Genomic DNA, 25,586 nt, shown 5'->3' on the forward strand with positions numbered 1-25,586 from the left:
CACAAATTACAGGAGCGGCATAGAGACCGTGAATCAGCAGCAGCATTGGGAATGGAGGAAGTCTACACTGAACAAAACACACCTAACACTTCATGGGCTAGACAGATGTGTCATCTGCCTCTTGCTTGTTATGTACAGTATGTCTATTGATCTACCCTTGCAGTCATGTAGGCAGGTGAAAAAAGGTAATACTCCTATAATAAAAATATTGGAACACATATTTTGTATTCCAGTACTTTTGTGGCACCAAGAAAAGGGTGACATCATCATTCAGTGCAGATGCACATGTCCGTCAGCCCAGTAAATACACTTCAGCTATTTGCCCAATTCCCTGTTCCATCCTCTGTCCCTTCTTTTAGCAGAGAAATGTGATTCTAAACATATTTTCAATTGTGGCTGTTGACAGCAGCTGTGGAACCCAGGCAGGAAATTTTATGTGCCTTTTGGCCTAAAACTGTGTGAATCTGTGAAACCCAACATTATATATTTAAAGTATATTTACATATCTATACACAGCCTACTTTGTTTGATCTAATACTCTACTCTAGGAGATTTATATGCTGTAACACAACAAACCTTCTTGATCTTGGTGTTCCGAAGTGTGAAGATGCGCACAGTGTAATAGGCCAGGACTTGAATGCTTTTCTGTGTAACCAAAAAATTGCCATATTCTTCGCTGCCATCACTTGGCCAATACTGGTCACATTTTCTCTGGAAAAAAAACAACATTCTTTTTACTTGACATCAGAAATAATTAGTCCAACCATTTGCTGTTTATGTCAAGATTAACAGACATCTGAAAGTATCTGGATTTAGAGCCCCCCTCACCTCATAGCAACGTAGAACATAAAATGCCTATCTGTATACAGTGTATGTACACTATATTGTCAAAAGTATTGGGACACATGTCATTACACGCACATGAGCTTTAATGGCATCCCATGCTTCAGTCCATAGGGTTCAATATTGAGTTGGCTCACCCTATGCAGTTAAAAAAGCTTAATTTCTTCTGGAAAGGCTGTCCACGAGGTTTAGGAGTGTGTTTATGGGAATGTTTGACCATTCTTCCAGAAGTGCATTTGTGAGGTCGGGCACTGATGTTGTAAGAGAAGGCCTGGCTCGCAGTCTGTGCTCGAATTCATTGCAAAGCTGTTCTATCGGGTTGAGGTCAAAACTCTGTACAGGCCAGTCAAGTTCCTACACTCCAAATGTGCTCATCCATGTCTTTATGGAGCTTGCTTTCTGCCCTGGTTAAAATCATTTGGTGGAGGGGGGATTAGGGTGTGGGGTTGTTGTTCAGAGGTTGAGCCTGGTCCCTTAGTTCCAGTAAAGGGAACTCTTAGGTTATCAGCATACCAAGACATTTTGGACAATTTCACGCTCTCCCAACTTTGTGGGAACAGTTTGGGGATGGCCCCTTCCTGTTCCAACATGACTGCACACCAGTGATTGGATCTTTGTATGGTTACTACTAAGCATAAAGAAGTAGATACTGTCTCTTTATTCTTGCTCCTGATGAAGTCATCTATGACATAATGCATAGGGCAGAGTAAGGAGGCATGGAATATCTGTACAAAGTCCTTGAGCCTATAAGTGCACGCTAGGAGTTATCATGCTGTTTATAACACAATACAATTATTTTCTTTCTTAGGTTATAGTAGATGCACATATAGCACAGCACATATTTATATGTATATATATTGCATGATTTATATCATTGTGGTGTTAGCAGATTATGTATTTGTTTGGAAGGTAGATTGGCGTGAAGTCACATATTAAGGACATTTCAACTGACTTACTCTTCCTTTTTCAACCAGATTGGTGATCATAACAATAACTTCTACGCTGTGCTCCCATATCATTCTCCAGAAATCTTCTGCAGTTGACTTTAGTGGTCCTTGAGCGGCAATGTATGCTTTGGGCTTGTTGTAGCCCTACAAGAAAAAACAAGTATTGTGAAATATTTTGCACAGTCACTCATTACAGGAGACCTAGAATCACATGTGTTTTTTCAAATTACCTGCATGCACGCTATGTAATATGAAAGTATAACATTTACAGGTATATACTACCTCTAACAGAGATCACAGTACTTTTCAGGCAATGCCTTAATCTGCATTTTTCTCCCCAGAAGGATGAAACCATCTTTTTTTCAGGCATCATCCAGATTCAGCATTTACAACCTAGACTGAGATGTTGGCTCAGAGATGACACATTCATGTAAATAATTGTATCTGTGCAGTTCTTGGCTGTGTTCACAAATGACTGACAAAGATCAGTCCCTTCTTCAGCCTCTGACTTTGTAACTTGCTACAAAGATAGGATATTGCAGTTTAAGCACTGAAAGTGATTATAAAGGCAAAACATTTTTTGACCTAATGCATTCCCTGCATTAAGGTAAAAAAAGGTTTCCACAGCTCTTCTTCCCCCCACCCCTAAACACTTACATAATATCACTCTTGATAAAACTATAATCCTACCACTTTACAAATCACTGGTCCGACTGCATCTGGAGTATGCTGTCCAGTTCTGGTCGCCAGTCCTCAGAAGGGATGTGATGGAGCTGGAGAGAGTCCAGAGAAGGGCAACTAAACTAATTAGGGGATTGGAGAACCTTAATTATGAAGAGCGTTTACAAGCGCTTGATTTATTCTCCCTGGAGACGAGACGCCTGAGAAGGGACATGATAGCAATTTACAAATACCTCAACGGTGATCTCGGCATAGAAAAAAAACTATTTCGTCGCAAGGATTGCATGAGGACACGAGGCCATACAATGCGATTAGAGGAGAAGCGTTTTAACCTTAGGCTACGCAGGGGGTGCTTTACTGTAAGGGCTATAAGACTGTGGAATTCTCTGCCACAAATGGTAGTAACTGCGGGGAGTATGGCTATGTTTAAAAGACTCTTGGACATACATCTCAAGGATCAAAACATTCAGGGGTATGGGAAATGATTACGTCCACACACACCTACACAGGTTGAACTAGATGGGCTATAGTCTTTATTCAACCTCAACTACTATGTAACTCTCAATCCACAGCTGTTCCTGCTGACAGCCCTGCTGTCCTCTCTTCCTGCTCTCACAGGCTTCCCTGAGGGCAGCAGGAGCCATAGGCTGTCTGTCAAATTCTGTGAGGAGGGAGCAGGGAGTGTGGCCAAGCCGCACTGTGTGTGTCTATTAATGCGCACAGCTTGGCTCAGAAGTGTGCTGGCACAGATGTACCCATAGCACATGGCTTGCTATGGGACCATTCGGAGAAGAGGAGGAGTTTTGTAAAGAGTGTTATGTTATCCTTATCTTGAGGAATATATTATAATATAAAGGGTTGGTGAAATTCTCGCGCTGTCTCTCTAATTGTTGTCTACAATATAATATAACACCTTTAATGCCGCAGGTACTAAAATTGGTAACCTACACAATTCAGATAAATATAGTTGGGGGGAGTACCGCGCTTTAAAGTGCTTAATACAACATAGATAAAATTATATACATATGTGAAAAAGTGCCAAAGTGCTTCTTAAATATAATATTCAAAAATTATGTGTCTCAATGTGTAAAATAAATACAATCCGATATAAATCCTTCAATTAATATAATAGGTGATAAAATGGACTAAACTAAAATTCATCTTAGTAGAACCAACTATATCAATACAATATATAGTGAAAAAAAGTTATAAATCCGTGACCTTTTCAAAATTAAATAATGTGCTCTAAATAGGTGATATCCAATAAAGTGCTGAAGTGTCCTTAAAATAATTATATAAATATATAGTGATCAACAAAATCTTCTTTATCCAAATTTGGCATGCAGGTGCTCTTTCGTGCGGTGCCCACTAGGTGTCCTAAGCGCTCACCTCACTGCTCCTTAAAAAGAGCCTTAAGTTGTATGCCTCAGTATGCTGTTCCTTCCTCCTTATTGGCATATATGTACCATTATGAATCCTCGGTTATATCTCCCTTGTATAAACAGCTATATTCCAGGGGATATATGCGGTCCTTTATATCTCCAAAAAAATCAAATTGGGCCAAACATGGTGAAGTACGTCCCATAAATTTATTTAAAAAAAAGTAAGAGTAACACTCACATTGCTTTGCGTCTTGTTTCTAGCATAACAAACATTCCTTTGCCGATACGTTACTTCCGGTTTGGCTATCCTACGCGTTACGCTGCGTACCCACGCAGCTTCTTCCAGGGATCCCTGGAAGAAGCTGCGTGGGTACGCAGCGTAACGCGTAGGATAGCCAAACCGGAAGTGACGTATCGGCAAAGGAATGTTTGTTATGCTAGAGACAAGACGCAAAGCAATGTGAGTGTTACTCTTACTTTTTTTTTAAATAAATTTATGGGACGTACTTCACCATGTTTGGCCCAATTTGATTTTTTTGGAGATATAAAGGACCGCATATATCCCCTGGAATATAGCTGTTTATACAAGGGAGATATAACCGAGGATTCATAATGGTACATATATGCCAATAAGGAGGAAGGAACAGCATACTGAGGCATACAACTTAAGGCTCTTTTTAAGGAGCAGTGAGGTGAGCGCTTAGGACACCTAGTGGGCACCGCACGAAAGAGCACCTGCATGCCAAATTTGGATAAAGAAGATTTTGTTGATCACTATATATTTATATAATTATTTTAAGGACACTTCAGCACTTTATTGGATATCACCTATTTAGAGCACATTATTTAATTTTGAAAAGGTCACGGATTTATAACTTTTTTTCACTATATATTGTATTGATATAGTTGGTTCTACTAAGATGAATTTTAGTTTAGTCCATTTTATCACCTATTATATTAATTGAAGGATTTATATCGGATTGTATTTATTTTACACATTGAGACACATAATTTTTGAATATTATATTTAAGAAGCACTTTGGCACTTTTTCACATATGTATATAATTTTATCTATGTTGTATTAAGCACTTTAAAGCGCGGTACTCCCCCCAACTATATTGAGGAATATATTGTTGCAGAAAGTCAGATTAAGATGCCCAGAAATTATGTCATTATCAGCTTCTTAATGTTGAGTGCAATGGAAGAATCCTTTTAGACACCATATGCACATATAATGAATGCATTTCAAATGATGTTTATAGAATGTAATGTAAAGCTCAGGAGCTAACTTCAACAACAAATCAGGATAGTACAATCATGACAACCTCCTTCCAATGCACATATTAAAGATAACTAATCAAAGAATCAGTAAATAGTTGTGCAATACACAGATCAAGGCAAAATAGAATATATCTAACTATAAGCAAAAATGTGTTGCTAATTTACTTACATCAACATAATTTGCATTTATGTAATCAGTCGCCTTTTCATCTTTATCTCCCATTTGTGAAAGCCTAACTCTGCTGTGATCATCTTTCAAGAAAAAAAACATAAAGTATTATGCAGATATACAAACAATATATCTCTGATCATCATTACTAATAAAACTTTGTGATTCATTATTACTTTATAAAAATATCTTAAATAACAGGTTTTTTTTTAATTCAATGTTTTTATTACTGAAATTACAGAGCATAAAGGGAATCGGATAACCACAGTACTGATATCATATCATAGAGGAACATAACATATTATTAGTATCATTAGAATCAATTTCTCATTAGAGAAAGCCAAGTGAAGCCTATTATTAATCTCAGACAATAAAAAGTGAGTCAAACAGCCAGGCTTTTGATATTGTTTGTTTGAAGTCAAACCATGTGTCATTAGTCTGAATTGATACTTCGAGAGGTCATTGGGTTTGAGTCGTAAGTAGTGCTTCATATGGAAGCATGGAGTCGATTGACTAATAATGAGGTTAACATATCATATACTTGCTTCCATAACACTTGAACTATTGGGCAAGTCCACCATACATGATGACTAACCTTTTTTAATCTACTCATTGCAGTCATGAACTACCGATGACTTCCATGTCTTCTTCCTGTTGGGTCTACTGCCTTTTTTCATTGCATTTGAGTGCTCTTGTGAGAATAGTTGGAACAGTGAGTAAAGCATACTGGTGTTGTCAGCACAATCTCCTGGCTGACAATGTTTCTGTAAAGATGGACACGGCAATATGATGACATCGCCCATACAAAAAAGTGGCAACAACCCCAATCTATAACTGGCCTTTGCAGCAAGGTGCACATAACAAGCAAAAAAAAATCCCAGCACATTTACCGACCAGCCTGCAAAACAACTGAATTGGTTTGTGTAACTGCTAGACAGAGCCAATTCAGTTGTTTTGCAGGCTGGTCGGTAAGTGTGCTGGGAAATCTTTTGTTTGTTTGTGATGTGCATTGCAGTTACATGTGCACCTTGCTGCAAAGACCAATTATAGATTGGGGTGGTTGCCACTTTTTTGTACAATTGGATGAATTGGGTGCAGGGATGCACGGGATTCCTTCGCTGCCATTGGGCATTAGGTGCGTCCCTGTGCATTTAAGGAAGTGTGGGCTCTCTCCAGGCATGCCTGCCCTTAATCTATCTATTCTTATATGTGCTCCTAATATGGAGGCTCTGGAAATTTAGAGTTAGGACCACAGTATATACAGAGGTCCCTTGGCGTGGGCACTGTGACTTATGCATATATTTGCAAACAAAACAGATTCTTCTGTCCACAAAAATGAGGTGGATGGAGAAATCTCCCAACCCCCCCTGCCAGAACAATGTATTCTGACAGCAGGACTGCTTTGGCTGCAGTTGCTGATCGACAAAAGTTTTCTAACATTCCCGTTCAACAGAAAGCGATCTAACAATGAAACAGGAATCGCTACATATGGATCGCAATTCAGCCTGTCCCTGCTGAACAGGCCTAAATTCAGTTCATCTATGGCTAGCTTAAGGCTCCTTTCACATGACCTTTCTGATCAGACCTGCCTGTCAGTTTTTCAGGCGGACCTGATCGGACAGTCTATTCACTCCTATAGACCGGCGGGTGTAAATGGACTTTATAGTGTACCTATCTCTGATCGGATCCACTAAAAATAAAGGGAAAGGGATCTCTCTCCCTCAGTGTAGGTGGATCAGATTGGAGGACAGTCAGGTGTGGGCAGTAGAGTTAATTTATACCCAGCTGCTCACAGAGTAGGGCGGGCTCTGTTTGTGTCTGCTCTGCAGAAACTGAGCAAACACAGACCTGTCATCCACCTGCTCTGCTTTGATCAGCAGGGGATCAGCAGACAGATCTCCTGCTGATCAAAATGGACTCCGCCCTGTGTGACAGAGGCCTAAGGGTTTGTATGCAAAATGTTTGTTCTGTGTTTGGGCCACGTCACACTAGCAACTTTGTAGCAGAGATCTGAAGCAGTCACCAGTCTCTCTTATTTTCCCTAGAGATTTTTTTTTGTAATTAGCTATAGAGTTGTAGCTGAATACAATACTTTTCTAGGTAGCTTTAAATATCTGGTGTGCCAGTGTCATCAGCAGCCACTTTGGATAACAATAATAGTTACTAAATTTGGGGATTCTGCAGCTAGCTCCACATGATGTATAAATAATTAGCAATGGAGCTTCACAACATTTAATTTTTTCCCATTTTGTAGTTGCTACAAATTGCTGCTACAAAACTACACATATAACATGCCCATTAATTCAAAAAGCAACAACAGATAAAAGTGGATGTGGCATGTTTAATTGGTAAAGATAGTAGTCTACAACAGAGACTACAAAACATTATGATATTCTCTAATATATATGCAGTTCAATAACTGCAGTAATAATGTTAGACTCATTTTTTTTTTGGCATAATAATTTGTTCCTTCAATGGTACAACCCCATACAAGGGTTGTGCCTCCCACAGGGTCACTGGGGAGATGGAGGGGTGTTGTAAAGTATGAATTGTTCCTTGAGCTCAGATCTGTCAGAATAGGTTTATTCAGTCTCCACATTATAACCAACACAAATGGCATGATTTTATGGAAATGTACAGAAATTGGAAGTGATTTAGCCAGGTAGTTGAAAGTATCCTCACTTTGGAACTATGGGGTAGTCATTAAGGTTTGACGAATATATGAGATATATGCCTAAAATATCCATACATATTTGAATAGAACATGTAGTCAAGGGACTAAGTATATTCTTTCTTTGCATGCCATTATCTATCTTCTTGGTGGTGTCATATCTAAGATTTTCTCTGATCAGATATTAGCTAGCTCATGTCACATAAATAGGTCAGTTTATCTAAGGTGACAAACCTAAGATATCCTTTTTCTGCAAAGATATTTATGCATGCTATTTTATATAACAAATAGTGGTCCCGCTAATTTGTGTTTGTAAAAGGTCAACTGATGTCCAACTGAAAACCCATACATTGTAGTGGTATATATTGAACAATCATTAAATACGTACAAGCTACAATGTTTATGTATCTGTTCTTATTTTTGTTGTCCGGGTGGTTTGAGATATCAGATGTTATTCCCAGATCAGCAGTGCAGTTTTGAACTTCCTGCAAATAAACAGAAATTTAACATTTTCACAATTAATTTCAATCCGTTTATTGGTTTTTCAGATACACATATAGTGCAAGAAACAACAAGTATATTTATCGACACTATACTGTCAGGAAGATATCCAAAAAGGCATATCTGTACCAAGTGACATACAAAAACAAAATTCATAGCAATATAATCATTGGCAAGGGATGTTACATCTTGGTGCAAAAGTAGCGTTAGTAGAAAATTGCCATGTATAAGCAATCAACATATGTTTATGACTCCCAGTCAAAATATTCCTCTCATCAGTATAAACATAAAGGTGAGTCATCCTAAAGAGTTAAGTATGGTGTAATGATAATATAAATTACATAGAAACAAAGGGTAATATAGCAAAAGTTACCCGTGACCATGTCCGTTTAGATAGTGAAGAAAAGGAAGGAAAAAGAAGGAACAAGGAAGAAAGAAAAGAGGGAATGTCAAGATCAGCCAGGGTAACGCCTCCCAGACCTCATTCATCCACCGATAAATATTGTATCCATGCTTTCCAAATCTTGTCAAACTTGCCCTAGGTATTGTGGAGGGTGCAAGACAATTTATCAATAATCAAGATCAAGTTTAATGTTTGATATAGTCAAACTGTAATTTTGACTAGTTCCAACAACATGCTAATACTATTTTAGCGACTAGAATCATATAGGAGATCAAGCGATTCCTTTTTTTAAGAATATTTTTATCAGTTTTCCGAAATAGAGCAATCTTTGGGCTTCTGGTAATGTTCACGACTGTTACTGAACAAATTAAATTAAATACTCTGATCCAGAACCTAGTCACCTTGGTGCACTGCCACCAGATATGTATCATTGTGCCTTCCTGGCCACAATTTTGGAAACACCACGAGGAGGCCTGGGAATTAATATAAACTATCCTATTTGGGACCATATACCAAAATGGATACTAAATGGCGTTTTGTAATTAGATTCCATTATAAATGTGCAATAGATGTCTTTGAAAGATTGTTGGCTATATCTTGCCACTCTGATAATTCCCAAGAGATATTGAGGTGTATTTCCCTGTGTTCTATATAGGAACACTTCCTATCTGGGTAATTTTAAGAATTATATATTAAAATAGGGCCTTTCACTTGGTTTCTAGTTTTACAAGAGCTCTCAAAGAATGTCAAAGATAACGGATGGTTGATCTTTTCAAGTTTATTCCCCATATAAGAGATAATCTAATTCCGAGAAGGTAGTTGCACTGCAGTTTTGTCATATTCTAAAGAATGCATTTTCTCTCCCGATGAAAAAGTCTCCTATTCACAACTGTTCTTATTCTCCCAGAAGAGATGTGGAGAAAGTCCTGGAGTAAACTCTAGGTTATTTAGCAGGGGAGATATAGGCATGTGAGGTGAGCAGAGTTTCTTCCTTATCCAATGTCTGTCTCATGTGACTAATTAAAGCGGGGGGGGGGGGGGGTTTACTAAAACTGGAGAGTGAAAAATAATGCTCACTTCTGCATAGAAACCAATCAGCTTCCAGTTTGCATTGCCAAAGCTTAATTGAACAAGCTAAGGCTACAAGCTGATTAGTTCCTATGCAGAAGTGAGCCTGATTTTGCACTCTCCAGCTTTGGTAAATACACCCCTGTGGGACATAAAATAGGAGGACCTGACCTAATAGAAGATGTCTTCATTGCTACTATAGAGCCTACAGAACATGATGGTGCTTCTATATCACTCCAATGCAGAGTTAGGCCTTAAAATTGTGGCGCATTTGCACATTTAAATGTAAGACGACAGAAATTATTTTCTATGTACTCTGACACACTGCATCAGTTTGAGATAATGTTCTATTCCAAGATATTGCATTGAATTTCTCTTACCTGATAAAATGCTTTAAGAGTCTAATGAGGGAATGAATGAAAAAATAACATAAATTTTACAATGCAAACATAAAGAGGAATGAATAAAAAACGTTAAATGAAACATAACTGGTTAGAATTATTGCCAAATTTCTGGGGAGAATAAGCGGGGACCATACACAGGTACTGGTTGGTTTGAGAATGATCTGACTGATTTATGGGTTTCTTTATTAAAGTAAAGAACGCATTTTATATAAAAGTAGTCTGCAATAACCAGACAGACCTCTCAGTGATATGAATTTGGTCAGCCAAAATCTGGTTGATATATAATACTACGCTGTGCTCTTTGAATGGCTTTTTGAAAAGCCTCAGTGATACTCTGGAGAGAAGAGACTGTTCATCTAGCTAAGTGGATGTTCATTTTGCAAAGTGATTGTTTGTGAAAAAGATGAAGCTGTGTTAACTTTGAATAACCAGTCAATTGTGAGAAGAATTTTGCTAGCATGATTGGGCGTTCAAAGTGGACAGCTTCTACTTATTTACTAACATTTAATCTGCAAAGTGAACATTAACTTTTTTTAGGTGAACAGCAGATATTTTGGGTATGTGGTAGACTGAAAACTTAGAATCATTCATATACCATGGGACAACAACCACAAAAGATTTGCTAAGCAACAGCAGATCTATTTTTTTAATTTTTTTTTTCTCAGGCATTCATATAATATGGCTGAGCCTGAGTTATTTTATATATGTTTGTCATACTCAAAAGACACTTTAGTGTATGGTCTCTTTCAAAAAGAATTTGTGAAAAGTTAACACATTTCAATGATTTTCAGTGAATTATCTTATTCCCACATAAAATAAAGATTATGATTATGTTAAAAAAAAAAAATTGAAAAAATAAATTATGTGTATGTATAAATGACCAATACAGTACATTAATAAAGTCTGCATAAAAGTATGAAAATATGACATTGGGTTGTTATAGGATGCCTTTTGAAAGCTTTACTCCATCTTCATTGTTTCTACTGTTTTATTCCTTAAAGCTGAATTTTACCCGTAACAGACGGATAGCAATTAATGTTCTAGAACATTAAAGAACTTATTATGCTTATGCTACCAAAATTAGTGTGTGCTGTAAATTGCCTCCAGCATTGCTCTTGTTTCTTCTTGCTGGAGACCCTAATTTTGTTGAAGCCCAGAGCAGTCACTTCCTTATAGGAATCTCTCCCCCTCTCTTTGGTCTCAAAAACTAAGTCACTTTCTGTAATTAAAATATGTATATTTCCATCCTTGATTGTACAGGTATGTCTTGTCAAAGTTAAAAGGGAAGGCTGACAGAAGATTGCAGTGATTACAGTGATGATGTTCACAGGCTGCTGATGAGGGAGAAGGGAGAGAATATCAGGGAAATAAGATAGGACACTATCTTTGTAAATTTTTATAGCTGGCTATACATTAATCATCTTTTTCCATTCAACCAGCAGGTTGCGTGAAAACAAATGACCTGATTCCCCCATCCACACCCTCGATAGGGGAATCACTCCTACTGAGCTATTGTGTTCTGATGGCGTGGAGCCTTCATTGCTGTCAGAACACACTGATCAGAGTTGCCAGCTATAGCAAACAGCACTGATAATTCAGGAAAAAACTTCTGATTGACTTCTGTACAACCAGCCTGCCTATACATGGAAATTTGGCCCATCCCTGCTGAATTTTGCTGAATTATGATCCATGTATGGCCAGCTTATCTCCTTTGTGTCTCCCTGCAGCAGAGTTTGTCCTGTCACCTCTCTCCCTAATCTGTGTTCCCTCAGCACATTATTTCATTCTTCTTGCTTTCTTTCCCCTTCAGCAACAGTAAATCTTAAAGCAGTCAGATGATTGGCCTCTGATTTTAGGCACAGTGCAGAGAATAGAGAGCAACTGAGCATGTGCAGAGCAGGGTGCGCTAGTTCATTTCTGAATTTTAAACAGTATAGACACTTGTTTTTAATGTTTTTCATAGCTTTACCTGCAAAGGAGGCCAGTCAGAAGTGGTCTTAATTTTTTGACTAAACTTCCACTTCAAAGCTGAAGTCCAGAAAAAAAAATGGGGGGGGGGGGGTACTGCACCAGCCTAATATAATGCCTCTAATGAAAAAAGTCCCATGTTCTGCTGGCTAGTGTAATAATCCTCCATTAAGTGATGCCAGATACTCAGCAGAGCTGTGATCCTTCTGTGCTGCAAGGATGAGAAGCTGCAGCCGTGACTGTGAAGAATTGAATCTCTTGCTATCCCCTTCCTGTCCCCTCGGCCATTCACACAACTCTAAATAACTAGTATTATTTTCCCAGAATGCAAGACATTCTGTAAAAGAAGGTGGGGCAGATGAATGATAGGAATTCTCACCTCCATTCATAGAACGCCTTACTAGGAGATTTGTGTATGGCTGGGGAGACAAGAAAGGGAGGGTGAGTGGTGCAAGCCTTCACTGTTGCAGCCACAGCCTCTCAACTTTACAGCCTTGGAAGATCATAGCTGTGGGGAAGTATCTGGTATCACTCAGGGAAGGATTTTTACACTAGTCAGAAGCCAGAAGAACATGGGATACACTTCATTAGAGGTGCATTATAATACTGGTACTCTATGCTCCTAAAAATGTTTTACATATATAAGAAAAATGGTGTACTAACCTTGCTTGGAACATTCCACCCTAAAACCATAAAACTAGATATATTTCTCACTGCTAAAATATACCTTTAGACCTAAAGTAACACAGGAAAACCTACCTCAAATTCTTCTGCAAATCCATTCTTTGAATGCAGGTCACGAACATGTTTGGGAAATTGCTTTAAAGGTATTGCTCCAACATCATCTGATATAAGAGTTATAAAAAAAAATACCAGCATCAATCAGCAGATGTAGCAGACAAGTTAAAAAAATGTACATCATTTTTACAACTATTGAACAAAAAGGATAAATGGAAATGGATATAATTTACCAAATTCTAATTTACATTGCACAATGGAGGGCCTACGTTTTGTATTGTTCTAGTGTTTAATTTAGTTATACAGCAAAGCTAAAGCTGACTATATTACTCCAAAGAAATATTATCTAACCATAAAAATAATGTTGGTCCACATTGTACTCATTCAGCTTCCAGGAGAAAATGTGTTTATCACTTTAATAGGGTATATTCTATCAGTTCAGACTGCACTTTATACGTTTGGGTATTCCTGATAGGTTACAATACAGCCTTCTGACCAGAATTACTTTGGTCAGAAGGAAGGCACAAAGGTGTACAAATGTATGGGACTCTAACCAGTTAAGGCCTGGTTGCTATACAGTGTGGATGCCCAAAGGTGTTGGGAACAATGTGGTTGATTCACTTAAAGAGTAGAAAACACAGACTTTTCAAAGTGATTTTTTAATTATTTTAGTGAATGAGGTGAAACAAAGGGAAAATTTACTTTGCAAAGAATACTCAATCATGTGTAAGAAAAAAAAACAAAAACAGAATTTTTACTTTTTCTTCAATAAAACAATACCTGGACAATATTCGATATAGTGCAGTACATAAATAATGCATAATCAATTCATCAACACAAATACATGATATTATATAAAGTGCATAAATAAATAAATAGTCTTTTAGTGTTTTCAAAGTGCCAGTGCTTGATGCGTTTTATAGGTGAATGTAGTGTCACTCGATGCTCCCCTCCTGGATCCCTACTCACCGACAGTATGATATAAAACAGCTTTTAGTGCTTCCTATAGCACAACAAATGGTTATGGTTATCCTCCTTCTCCTCTTGTCCCTAGGTTCAGCAGGACAGTTGGGATGAATTATAGTATTTTCTGTAGTGCAGCATGCGGTAAGGATGTCCCTCCTGCTCTCTCCATTACCAGGCTCCCAACAACATATGTTGTAGAAACAAGAGGGGAGTGCTCATAGCGTAAAATGTTGCATTTATTTAAAATATAAAAGTGAATACACTTATGGGATAAAAGCGATATATAGGCAGTAATAGTCGTGGTGGACACCGCGGCGGCGTGCGTTCCAACCACCGGATATGACGTCACCTATCGGTCCCCGCCTTTATTAATTTCGCCACTCCCACTGGGCGTCTTCAGAAGCTCAGTGGGAGGGGCGAAATGCTATAATCTATCCCAACTGCACTGCTGAACCTAGGGACAAGACGAGAAGGAAGATAACCATAACCATTTGTTGTGCTATAGGAAGCACTAAAAGCTGTTTCATATCATACTGTTGGTGAGTAGGGATCCAGGAGGGGAGCACCGAGTGTGCACTGTAAATTCCCTCCAGCAATTCCTGTTTCTTCTTGCTGTTTGCTACACTTTCTTGAAGCTCAGAGCAGTCACTCCCTTATTAATAACTCACACCCTCTCCTTTTCTTAAAAACTATGTATCACTTTCTGCAATTAAAATGTGTACATTTGCAGCGTTGGGTGTGTGTCTTGGCTCAGCTAGAGGGGAAGGCTGCAGTAGCTGACTGTGATCAGGTTCACAGCTACTAATGCCTATGAGAATATCAGGGACATAAGATAAGACAAGATATTATCCTTGTAAGTTTAACTCTTATGTGTCTCCCTGACAGCAGCGTTTGTCCTGTCACCTCTGCTTTTGTTTGCTCTCTCCCCAACCTGTCCTTCCTCAGCACAGTCTGTGTCATTCCTGTTGCCTCTCAGAAGCAATAAATCCTGAGGCTGTCAGCAGATCAGCTTCTAGAAATGCGCTGATTATCGGTGGAGTCCCGAGAATACAGGACAACTGAAGTTGAGCAGAGTCAGATAAGACAGTGCCCTATTGGATTTTAAACAATATAGGCACTTATTTTTAATGCTTTAATGCATTTTCTTTAATGCAGAGAATGCATTAAGGTAATACATTTTAAAACTTTAGAGACACTTTTACAGAAGCAGACCTCTGAATGATGTGTCTTCACATTTTCATTCCTAAAATCTACACAGGTTTTAAATAGGCACTGCCCATTCAAAAAAAGAAGAGACCCACAGAATTATATAAGTTGCTACAACCTACAGTATCTCAGAAAAGTGAGTACACCCCTCACATTTTTGTAAATATTTTATTATATCTTTTCATGTGACAACACTGAAGAAATGACACTTTTCTACAATGAAAAGTAGTGAGTGTACAGCTTGTATAACAGTGGAAATTTGCTGCCCCCTCAAAATAACTCAACACACAGTCATTAATGGTCTTTGCCACTGTGCTGTAGTTTACAGTTGATTTAATAAAGGCAAATAAACTGTTCACTTTGCAAGGGAAGTAGCACTTTTCTCCTGTGCAACTTCCCTTGCAAAGAGAACTTCCAATTTGACTTTAGCAAATCAACCCCAAAGAATCCCAATACCTATATAACCAATGCTTTTTACATGTGTTGTTAATAGCCAGGCTTTGGATTCTGTCATGGCTTGCAGACCTTAGTCAATCCCAAAGATAACAGATCAGTAAATAATTTTTTTTAACTCAAAGAAGTCTTGTATTGAAAAAGTTATCCCTACAGTGTCCATCCTGTACCCTTTCAACTACTCAGTTAACTGTAGGTACCAGTTTATACATGCCCAGCCTGTTTTACAATCATAATTATACCACACATATAACTGCATTCACAAGATTCTGTCTAAAGTTAGATTGACAGGTGACAAACCAGGTGTGTCTAACCAAGGAGACCAAACCACTTGAAATTTGTCCAGGCATCCCCTATGCTGGAAGATATATTTTTCTATACATGATGTGTCCCCCCATCGCGGTAACCCACTCTTTCCACGAGAGAGAATAAGCTGAATTTTAATGTCTGAGGATTAATTTTCTGGTCTAAAATAAGGCCCGGGCTAATGCCTGTTTGGTAACCTCCTCTACTGGCAGGTCGTCCAATACACCCAGGAGTTTAGAGTCTCATTGAATAGTGACTTGAAACAACTTATCTAGGGTATCCAGGACTTTCCCCCAGTAGAGGTGTAACTTGGGGCATCTCCATAATAAGTGGATGAGGTCACCATGATCCCTTGAACATCTGGAACATGTAGGGTCCTCCCGCCCCCCATTTTAAAGAATATTGCTGGGGGTGAGATGAGCCCTGAGAAGGATGTACAACTGTGATAATCTTTGAGTAATGTTAAGTGAGCACATTTGTACAGCTTGTAGAGCCTCCTCCCATTGTTCCTCCTCGAATGCCCCCACATCACGTTCCCATCTGGCCTTAGCCCTCAAATGGAAATCCTTCTAAACGATAAGCAGCAGCATATAATAGGATCGCAATATAAAAACCCTTATAGATTTCCACATCAGACATATAATAAAATATAGAGGTCAGAGACTGTAGCCAACATTCTGAACCAGTCTGCGCTTTAACCGCGTGTTGGAGCTGAATGTAATAAAAATACATAGCGCTGTCTAACCATAAAGTTCTAAATATGTATCTCTATTTATTATTTGTGCACAAACGTAATATTTAAATTACAATACATAATACTTTTTAAAAAATTAAAGTGCAATCAGTGCAAAAAATGTGCATGAACAATAAGTGCTTTAAAGTGCTGGTTATAGCACCTACAGTACCTGCTATATGTGTTCTCAAAGAGACTCACCTCACATGGGACACGCTGTTGTGTTGGGGATACTTATGGGTCGGGTAGGCGTTCCACTCCACCCATACCTCTTATTCAAGGTGGGTGAGTGTGATGGTCCACCACACACTGGACTTCCAGGTGTTTGATAAGCAAGTGGATACTGAAGGCCGATATGTAATTTCGTTATGTCATATTTTTTGGGTTAAACCTATTCTAGCATGTGTGTATATACCACTTCCGTTTTAAACCTGCGGTATTAAGGGTTATATTGACTTACCAGCTGAGCAACCCTGGGATTCCCCTATTTCTAGTTGGAGACCTTAATTTCTACTTAGACCTAAATCTAGATAAAAAAACACCCTCCCAGTGCGCTCCAGGAGTGGCGTCCGCCGTACAGCTCTTTTGAAATTTGTTGATAAAGCGGGATGGATGGACCCTTGGCGTAGTAGGTATCCTGAGCAGAAGCAGTTCTACTAGTTTTCCAAAACTCATTGCTCATTGTCCAGGATTGACCTCTGTCTCTGTACCCCATCTGCTTCATATATAATACAGGGAATAACATATGCCCCGAGAGGCATTTCAGACCACTCGCCCCTACTGGTCTATTTAGGTGTGATATCCCCTACATTCTTGCCAAAAGCTCCATGGAAGCTTAATACTTTCTGGCAGAAACTCATTCCCTCTCACACTTCAATAGTCTCCCAAATACCAGAATTCTGGCGCATTCGTGCTGATCACCAGGACCTCCAGGTGGATACTTCTGGTTATGTCACATCCGCTCCTTGGAACGCAAACCGCGACTTTTGAATTCCAGAACGGCGTCATTACATGCAAGAGGAGAGTTTTGTATGCAATTGGCTTTAAAAAGGTTTTTTTAACAATACAAATATAATTACACTATGGATTTCTTCTGATTTTATCTCCCTGCACTCATATGAGGTTCTTTGACCTACCTCCTGGAGTCACAAAAGAAAGAAAAAAAATGTTTTTGCCACTGAAGGTATATTTTTGAAACACAGGCGTTTAACCCATCACTAGTCAGGGAGTAAGGGCATAAAAGGAGGGGAGTACAACGGCACTTGTTGGAACACACTGGCACTGCAAGCATAGTGAAAAAAACATAGATCGCTTAAGTGGGTTATGAAGCCCTCTAACGTTTCATGAGATAATAGGCACTGCAGCCATCATGTGGGGGTGTGTAGGTGTTCAGAAAAATGTGAGGGAAAGGACTGACATGGCCTGCAGACACCCCCTTCCTGGGGGGAGCTAGAAATACATCATCCAAGTGGGGCATAGTCTCAACGGACCCTTGTAGTACTATCAAGTAGTGTAACACCTGGCAGTAAGGGGTACAGTAGACTTCTGTGGAACAGCAAACACAAAAAGCGAAAACCCAACTATATGTATGCAGAAACTGGGTAGTGTGATCCACAATGTTACCGGCCCACATACACCACTGTGGCGCTGACAGCATTGTACAGATGGTCCACGTCTCAAACAGTAATAGAGACGAATTAGGCACACCAAAAATTAGAAACAAAAAAAATAACATAAACATGGAAGACAACGGGCCTCTCACTTCAAGGAGCCTGTGGCCAGACGTGTGTGTTTGCCCTTTGGCAGTAATAGGAAGTTTGGCCGGAAAAAGCATGGCATATTGCACTTGGAGATGTTGGAGCTACTTTGTAACATCTACAAAGCGGGCTCTGCTTCTCTGGACCTCTGCTGAAAATTCCAGATAGAAGGATATTCTAACTCCATTATACTGAATATTGCGGTGCTCTCGAGCTTTGCAAAGGATGATTTCTTTATCCTTGTAGTTTAGAAGCCGAACCAGGACAGTGCATGGTGTGCGTCCCGAAGGATGCAGCCTCAGAGGCACTTTCTACTGAATATAAGGGAGTGAAGAACTCTTTAAAAAATATCTCTAGGAGCAATGGTTCCAGGAATTCCCTGGGGTCCCCCCCCCCACTTTCTCTGGGAGCCCCACAATCCGCACATTATTACGTCTTAGACGATTCTCCATGTCCTCCGCTCTCAGCTCTGTGGCCTTTGCCAGCCTTAAAGTGGAAAGAGTGTCTCTAACAAGTGGGGCCAGCTTATCTTCCACATCACTTATCCTGCTTTCAACTGCCATTTTACACTCTCTCATCTTTTGTAAATCCTGGCGAATTAACCCTACCTCCTTCTTCAGCCCCCCAAAGTGCTCTTTTAGGGTATTGACTGATGCGCAATGTTGGAGGTCAGGCTGTGCACCTTCCTCTTTGCCTGCCTTTCTGGTCAACATAATCAGCGCTGCAGGGATCGGAAGCCTCTGCCGGGTCAGAGAAAGGTGGTGGCAAGGAAAGGAGTTGATTTGGCCGGGTTAGATGGCTGGGAGCAGGATTAAAGAAGGATCAAGGTCAGGAGCCCTGTGAGATGCGACCGCTCACATGCCGCTCTTGGCCACATCCCACTGATGTGAATTGTTTAATGATCTGTTATCTATATATACATGTTAGCAATTACTAAGGCTTTTGCCCAAGTCTGTGATTTATAAGATTAGAAAGAATTCAGAAAATAACTGGATGGAATATTGTTTCACAGTGTGGGTATTATATTAGTAAGTGTTTTCTTTGACAAAGACAAATTAACGGATTGATGCAGAGCTGTTATTTATATCAACAGATGTTCACCATTTAGACCACCTAATAACTTAGTCTTAAGATAACAAGAATTTGTTGATATGATATTAGTGCCCATCTGTTCTGTTTCATAGATCAGTTGAAATGCATACTAAAATTGAATTACCTTGTAAGCCAAAATGGAAAAAAAAAAACACATACGTGCAATGCCTCTTTCACACTTAAAAGACAGCATCTGGCAGCAGGTGTGTGTTTTATAATTAGTTTCAAATACAGTAACAAGCAATAACACCTAAATGAAAGCGCTGGAGTATTCGCTCAGTAAACCAGCTGTGCATTTAAATAAATAAATAAATATTACCCAATAGGCTATGCCTATGCAATATATTTGAGGTAGTTTCAAAATTACACTTGCACAGCAAGCCTAATGCAGTGAAAAAAATGATGTTAATATATAGTTTCAAGAAAATAGTAAATTATTATAAGTATAGGTTCTGTAAAAATGTTAGGAAAGCCACAGCAAAATTACAGTGATTCCAATAGGTGAATACTAGGACATTTAGAAGAATGAACGCTATTTTGAAGATCTTTTGTGTCTATAATATTACTAATAAAACATGCAGCATAAAACAAAGGATTGCTAATATCATCATAGGGGTGCGCAGCCTATTGCATTAGGGTGTGCATCTAAAAGCTCAAAAACATGCATGTGTATATATACTGACCGTGTCAATAGAGCAGTGGACGGTGTCAGTAGGGCAGAGATTGGTGTCAGAAGGGCAGTGGATGGTGTCAGTAGTTTTTATTTTATTATATTATTTTTTTACAATTTTATGTATTAATTATTTTTTTACAGATTTTTTTAGGAGCCCCGTTGGGGGCTTTGCTGAAATGTCAGGGGTGTAAACAGGGGAAATCTGCACCACACAGGGTGATTAGGGTGTGCCCAGGCACACCTGGCACACCCTGTGCGCACGCCTATGAATATCATGTTAAAGCAGCCATCCTATATTCTTACAGCATTAAGAATCTCTAAGTGTAGGAAGTTGTTTTGTGAGGCTGTAGCCAAATTTTAACAGCCATGTAAATAGGAAGTAGCCAGTGGAGGGGATTGTAAAGGTAAACATATTCTAAAATTAACATTGCTTTAATTACAAAGCACCGAAAATTATAGTCTAGCTCTGCCTCCACCCAACACATTTTTCTATGTTTGCTCAGAGTTCACAGAATTTTGGAACCTCTATTAAGTTTTTATTGCTTTAATGGGAAAGAAAGCACTACGTTGTTATACAGTTCAGATAAAGTTTATTAGTCACACTAACCCCTTTAGCAGCCATATATTTTGGTATGGTTGCTATATAGATGATCTCTGCCTTAATTGGGATGGCACTGTGGAGGATACGGATGATTTTTTTCAGTATGTTAATCATAATGAGTTTAATTTATGACTAAAATGTATATGTAGAGAAAGGGTTTATATATCAACTGCCACCGTCCCCGGAATAAATATAAAACAGTATAAATTACCAGGTGGGTAACCCTGGAAATGGGGATTTGGATGTGCCTATATTTAAGGGGTAGAAGTCAAAAATAAAGAGAAACAATGTATAAATATAATCAATTTATTGGAAAAATACACACAATAAAATACATAAATATTATTAACAATAATCATATTAATATAACAATATAAATCTGGAATGCGTCACATAAACCACTTATGGATTGATGCGTTTCGCTATATTAGCTTTTTCAAGATCCATTCAATATGAGCATATATGATAGACAGACTTTCAAAATCTCACAAAATCTAGGATAAACAACAGTTCAAATCAATATATATTACATATAATCTTCCAAATGACAATATAGACAATACATTAAATGCATTACTACATCACAAGATTTTGAAAGTCTGTCTATCATATATGCTCATATTGAATGGATCTTATATTTGTTCTGCCTCGTCAGTGGCTGTCTTCTTTTGTGTCTCCATCAAATGGACTCTTTCATGAGAGTTACACTATACGCTCATTTACTGTGATGATTTATTAATGTGTTTATTGGTTCACCTATTTAGCACATTTTTACCATCCTTTAGGCGCTGCACTTTTTATATTATTGCATATTATATATATATTTAAAGGAGAATTTGCTACTTACATATTTGCCATTTCATTGTTAAAAACAAGCAGAGGTTGCTATACTAGCAGTGTTGACAGATTAAATTGCACTGTGCATTCTCAACATCTGTGATATGCCACAATGAGGAATTTTTATGCTGTACTGATGTCTGCAAAAGCTGCAGTCCTGGGCTCCTGGCTATCAAGGAAGTTTGCATATGCAGGAATTCTTGAATGTGAAAGTGACGGGCAGAACTAAAATTCATTGACTTGGAGAGAAGTCTCTTGTGGAAACTTAAAATGTCTATAAAATTTGACTTTATGCACATTTTCTAGTGTTTGTGAAGCCAAAACTTATTTTGGCTTAAAATACATAAGTGGAGGTTTAAAACTCATAGCAGGTTATATTTTGCTGTGTTAGTCACACTGGGGAGATTTCCCTTAATTTAATGTCTTGGAGATGTAACAGGAAATGAGAGGAAATCTATCCAAAGTAAACAGAATTCCCATCTTAGAGAGTTGGCAGAGAAACAGGTGTCTACATTGGAGGGTTTTTCCCTCACCTCTTGCTTTGGTGACAATTCTAAATTGTTGGATTTCTCCACCAGGATTGGTAGATCTCATAGCTATATGAGGTCTGAGCCCTCTGGAATGAGGACGCTTTTAGAAGGCTGACCCAGATATTTGAAAGTTTGGTTGACCTGATCCCCTAGGCCTAATTCCTTAGTGATTTAATACCTGCTACAACAAACATACAGCATGTGTAGCGGAACTGCCAAAAGGCGGCAGATGTTACCAGATTCTCTCCCAATACAGTGCAGAGGCAGCCAGGCAAAAAGCAACAGTCCATATACACCGGCTCATTGATCAGTCTAGGGGTTTGTCTTTTTCTGTTTTTTTTTTTTTTTTGCTTAAATTAACCGAGGAAGGGATTTAGGGTAGTGCAGGATGCTCCAAAATGCTGAAAGAAAGGTGTCAAAGGACAATTCTTTAAACTACAGCAGAACAGTTTATTTTCACTCACAGCTGGGGACTGTGGGATATTTGGTAAACCAACGCAGTAAGACTGGAACAGTCTTCAGATTACCAGCTGGGGACCACAAAGCAGCTTGTGAAACAGATAGGCTAGACTGGAACAGTCTATAGTTTCACAGCTGGGGAACATGAAGCAACTTGTAGAACAGATAGGCTAGACTGTAACTGTTTAAAGGTTCATGGCTGGGAACAATGAAGCAGCTTGTAAAAAAGATAGACTAGACTGGAACAGTTTATAGGTTCATGGTTGGGGACCATAAAGCAACTTGTAGAACAGATAGGCTAGACTGGAATTGTCTACAGGTTCTTGGTTGAGAACCATGAAGCAGCTTGCAGAACAGATAGGTTAGACTCGAACAGTCTATAGGTTCACGGCTGGGGACCAAGATTTTGGCTAAATAAAAGCAAATTATGTTGAAAAAAAAGACCTTTTCTAATTCGGGTGGATCCCACTCCTTTGAGATTAAATCTTTCATAATCTGCAAAAATTCAAGGGGAATTTGTTTGATCAGTTGCCCGTGTGGCAAATAATATTCTTGAAAGACTAAGTGCAAGTTGCGTGTTAGGATAGGTGAACATTTACATGAAGTTTCATCTAAAAGGCCTACTACCCAGCTCACATGCACTCTTAAAAAAGTAATCACAGTTCAACCCCAGAGACCTGTGAAATCTGTATGTGAAGATTTGGCCTAACTCAACCCTTAGCTTAACCCTGACCAACCTGCTTACACTCTGGATGACCCCCCATGTGTTTTGGCATCTCAGTCAACCTTGTTCTACTTGCGTAAGGTGGACCTAAAGTAAAAGGTAGATATCCTTATGAGACATCCTATGCTGGTTTGTAGGACTTTTTATAGTGACTTGGCTGCTTTCTGCTGTCCCCTTTTATGTAAGACCATATAAACTGTCAATCTTTGTGATGCTGCTTCGACTAGCCTGCTTTATCTTGCTCATGTGTGCTAGATGTTTATAAAGCTGGGTGTACACAAGTAGAACTTCAAACAAAAATTGTACAAAAATTTCTTAAGAACATATGAATGATCAGGAAATCAGTTCAAGAAAGTAGTTCAAGATTTCATTTGCTTTTAACATTCAGTTTTGGAATAAATGGACTTTTCCAAATGAAAACCACTGTTAGAAATGTATACATATGAGAAACATTTTCCATCCTGTTCCTTCAAATTTTCTCATCACCCTGGTGAAAATAAACATTGACTTGACCCACTAGCAATTAGAAAAACAAAACGAACAAATGTTCTTACAAAATTCTTACAACAAAAAATTTTGAACAAAACTAATACACCCAGCGTAATACAGCATACACCCAGCTTTACAAGGATGATCAATCACAGCCTGAAAGACTTAAGCTGGCTATATATGGCTCAATTTTTTTCTTCAGGAAAACTGAATTAATTTCTCCATCCACATATTCAAGTTAGATAGAAGAGTCCTCCTTGCTATGTCGTATTCTGACAGTGGGACTCTTCCGCTGCTAGAATACACTGATCAGTGCTGCAGCCGATTGGCTGCATGCACTGATCAAAGCAAAATTTTCCAACAAGCCTGTTCATAAGAAGTTGATTGTTAGAAGTTTTAAGAACAGAAACGGCCAGGGATGGAACGAAAAATGTCCAGACGCTGGTTACCTGGACAAATTTCAATGCAACTATGGCCAGCTTAAGTAAAGACAGAGTGCCCTAGCTATCCTTATTTCTGTAGGTTTTGTGATGCAAATCTAAATTAGGGAGCATTTTACTATGATACTGGTATAAGGTGTAAGCGACGTGTCTTTGGGAGTGACTTAAGTTTGAGAGCCAATACTTTTATCATTTTAACTTTTCATTGGAGATATATTTTATATTGTGTTATGAATGCCTATTATTGTATATTTTTATAAGGTGTTATGAATGCCTATTATTGTATATTTTTATAATAAAGTACTTTTATATACAGTAAGCTTTCCATTTGACTTTTTCTGCCTTCTTTTTCCCTCTTCTAGCCACTTTGGAAAACGTGTAGCTAAATTCACCCAAAAAAATAAAGGTTAAATTTGAGATAGATAATGATGGGGCTGTTGAGAGGAATCATCTCTGCTTTTCCTTGTTAGGTGGTCTGTGCAGTTGAAAATAAGTTCTCCATATAAAGTAGACAACATACTGCCTCCAATAAAAAAATTCACAAGGGCTGGAACTTACAGAGAAGGGTGTGAATGTTTAAGGCACGTTGCCTCAATATGACCTTGTCTGTACTGTGCTATGTATTTTGGACTACATGCTGTATATGTCCCCGTGTATGTGTACGGAGAATATGACAACATCAGCTTTGTTTTACTGCAGTGGAAGTGTGTGTAGAAGTGTTGGATAAGAGTGCAAACTCAGTAAAGGACCAGCCCTGTCTAAAACTGTATGATTGCAACTTGAATGCCTGAGAACAAAGTATGCCAGGACAGGAAAACTATGAATTTAAATTTAGAGCACACTCATCCAAAGACCAATGTAAATTTAATGATTCTAAAGAACAAATTGTACAACCGAGGGGGTTCTGTTTATAACAGTTCTAGCATTCATTTTCCATACTTTGGACTGAATTAAATTATTTCTGTTTATTTCCCTTTACAATATAATAATCTCAAGCAATGATTTACCAAACAGCTGGATTTAGTGATGACAGTGACAGCTGCTGCCAGCTGTCAAAATACCACATATAGTACTTTGACATCTGAATTGACCGCAGGTGCCAATTGAACAGTGCTTCTGCTCTGATGTAATGAAAGCCTCAGGTATAAATTAGATGCTGTTTTAGCCAATATGTCTTTGACACTAGTCATGTACTTGAAAATAAAAAAAAAATAAAAATGACAGACTGATTATGTCACACACACCTGTCTTTGGAGCACACTT

At 38.5% G+C, this 25,586-nt stretch overlaps 1 protein-coding gene across 5 annotated transcripts in view; it reads right to left on the reverse strand.

Moving 5' to 3' along the window:
• PTPRZ1 (protein tyrosine phosphatase receptor type Z1) overlaps positions 1 to 25,586 on the reverse strand; it is a 343,724-nt gene that overhangs the window by 49,026 nt on the left and 269,112 nt on the right. For 3 of the 5 annotated variants that reach the window (XM_082256065.1, XM_082256063.1, XM_082256062.1), the window contains 6 exons: positions 13,079 to 13,164; positions 10,328 to 10,348; positions 8,364 to 8,460; positions 5,305 to 5,387; positions 1,800 to 1,934; positions 577 to 711 (listed from right to left, as the gene is read on the reverse strand). In XM_082256065.1, coding sequence (XP_082112191.1) covers positions 577 to 711; positions 1,800 to 1,934; positions 5,305 to 5,387; positions 8,364 to 8,460; positions 10,328 to 10,348; positions 13,079 to 13,164 — 557 coding nt within the window. The remainder of the gene's footprint in view (positions 1 to 576; positions 712 to 1,799; positions 1,935 to 5,304; positions 5,388 to 8,363; positions 8,461 to 10,327; positions 10,349 to 13,078; positions 13,165 to 25,586) is intronic. The other 2 variants (XM_082256061.1, XM_082256064.1) reach the window with 1 other exon arrangement.

This window comes from Pelophylax lessonae (assembly GCF_965119305.1).
Source record: "Pelophylax lessonae genome assembly, chromosome: 4".
Classification (NCBI taxonomy): domain Eukaryota; kingdom Metazoa; phylum Chordata; class Amphibia; order Anura; family Ranidae; genus Pelophylax; species Pelophylax lessonae.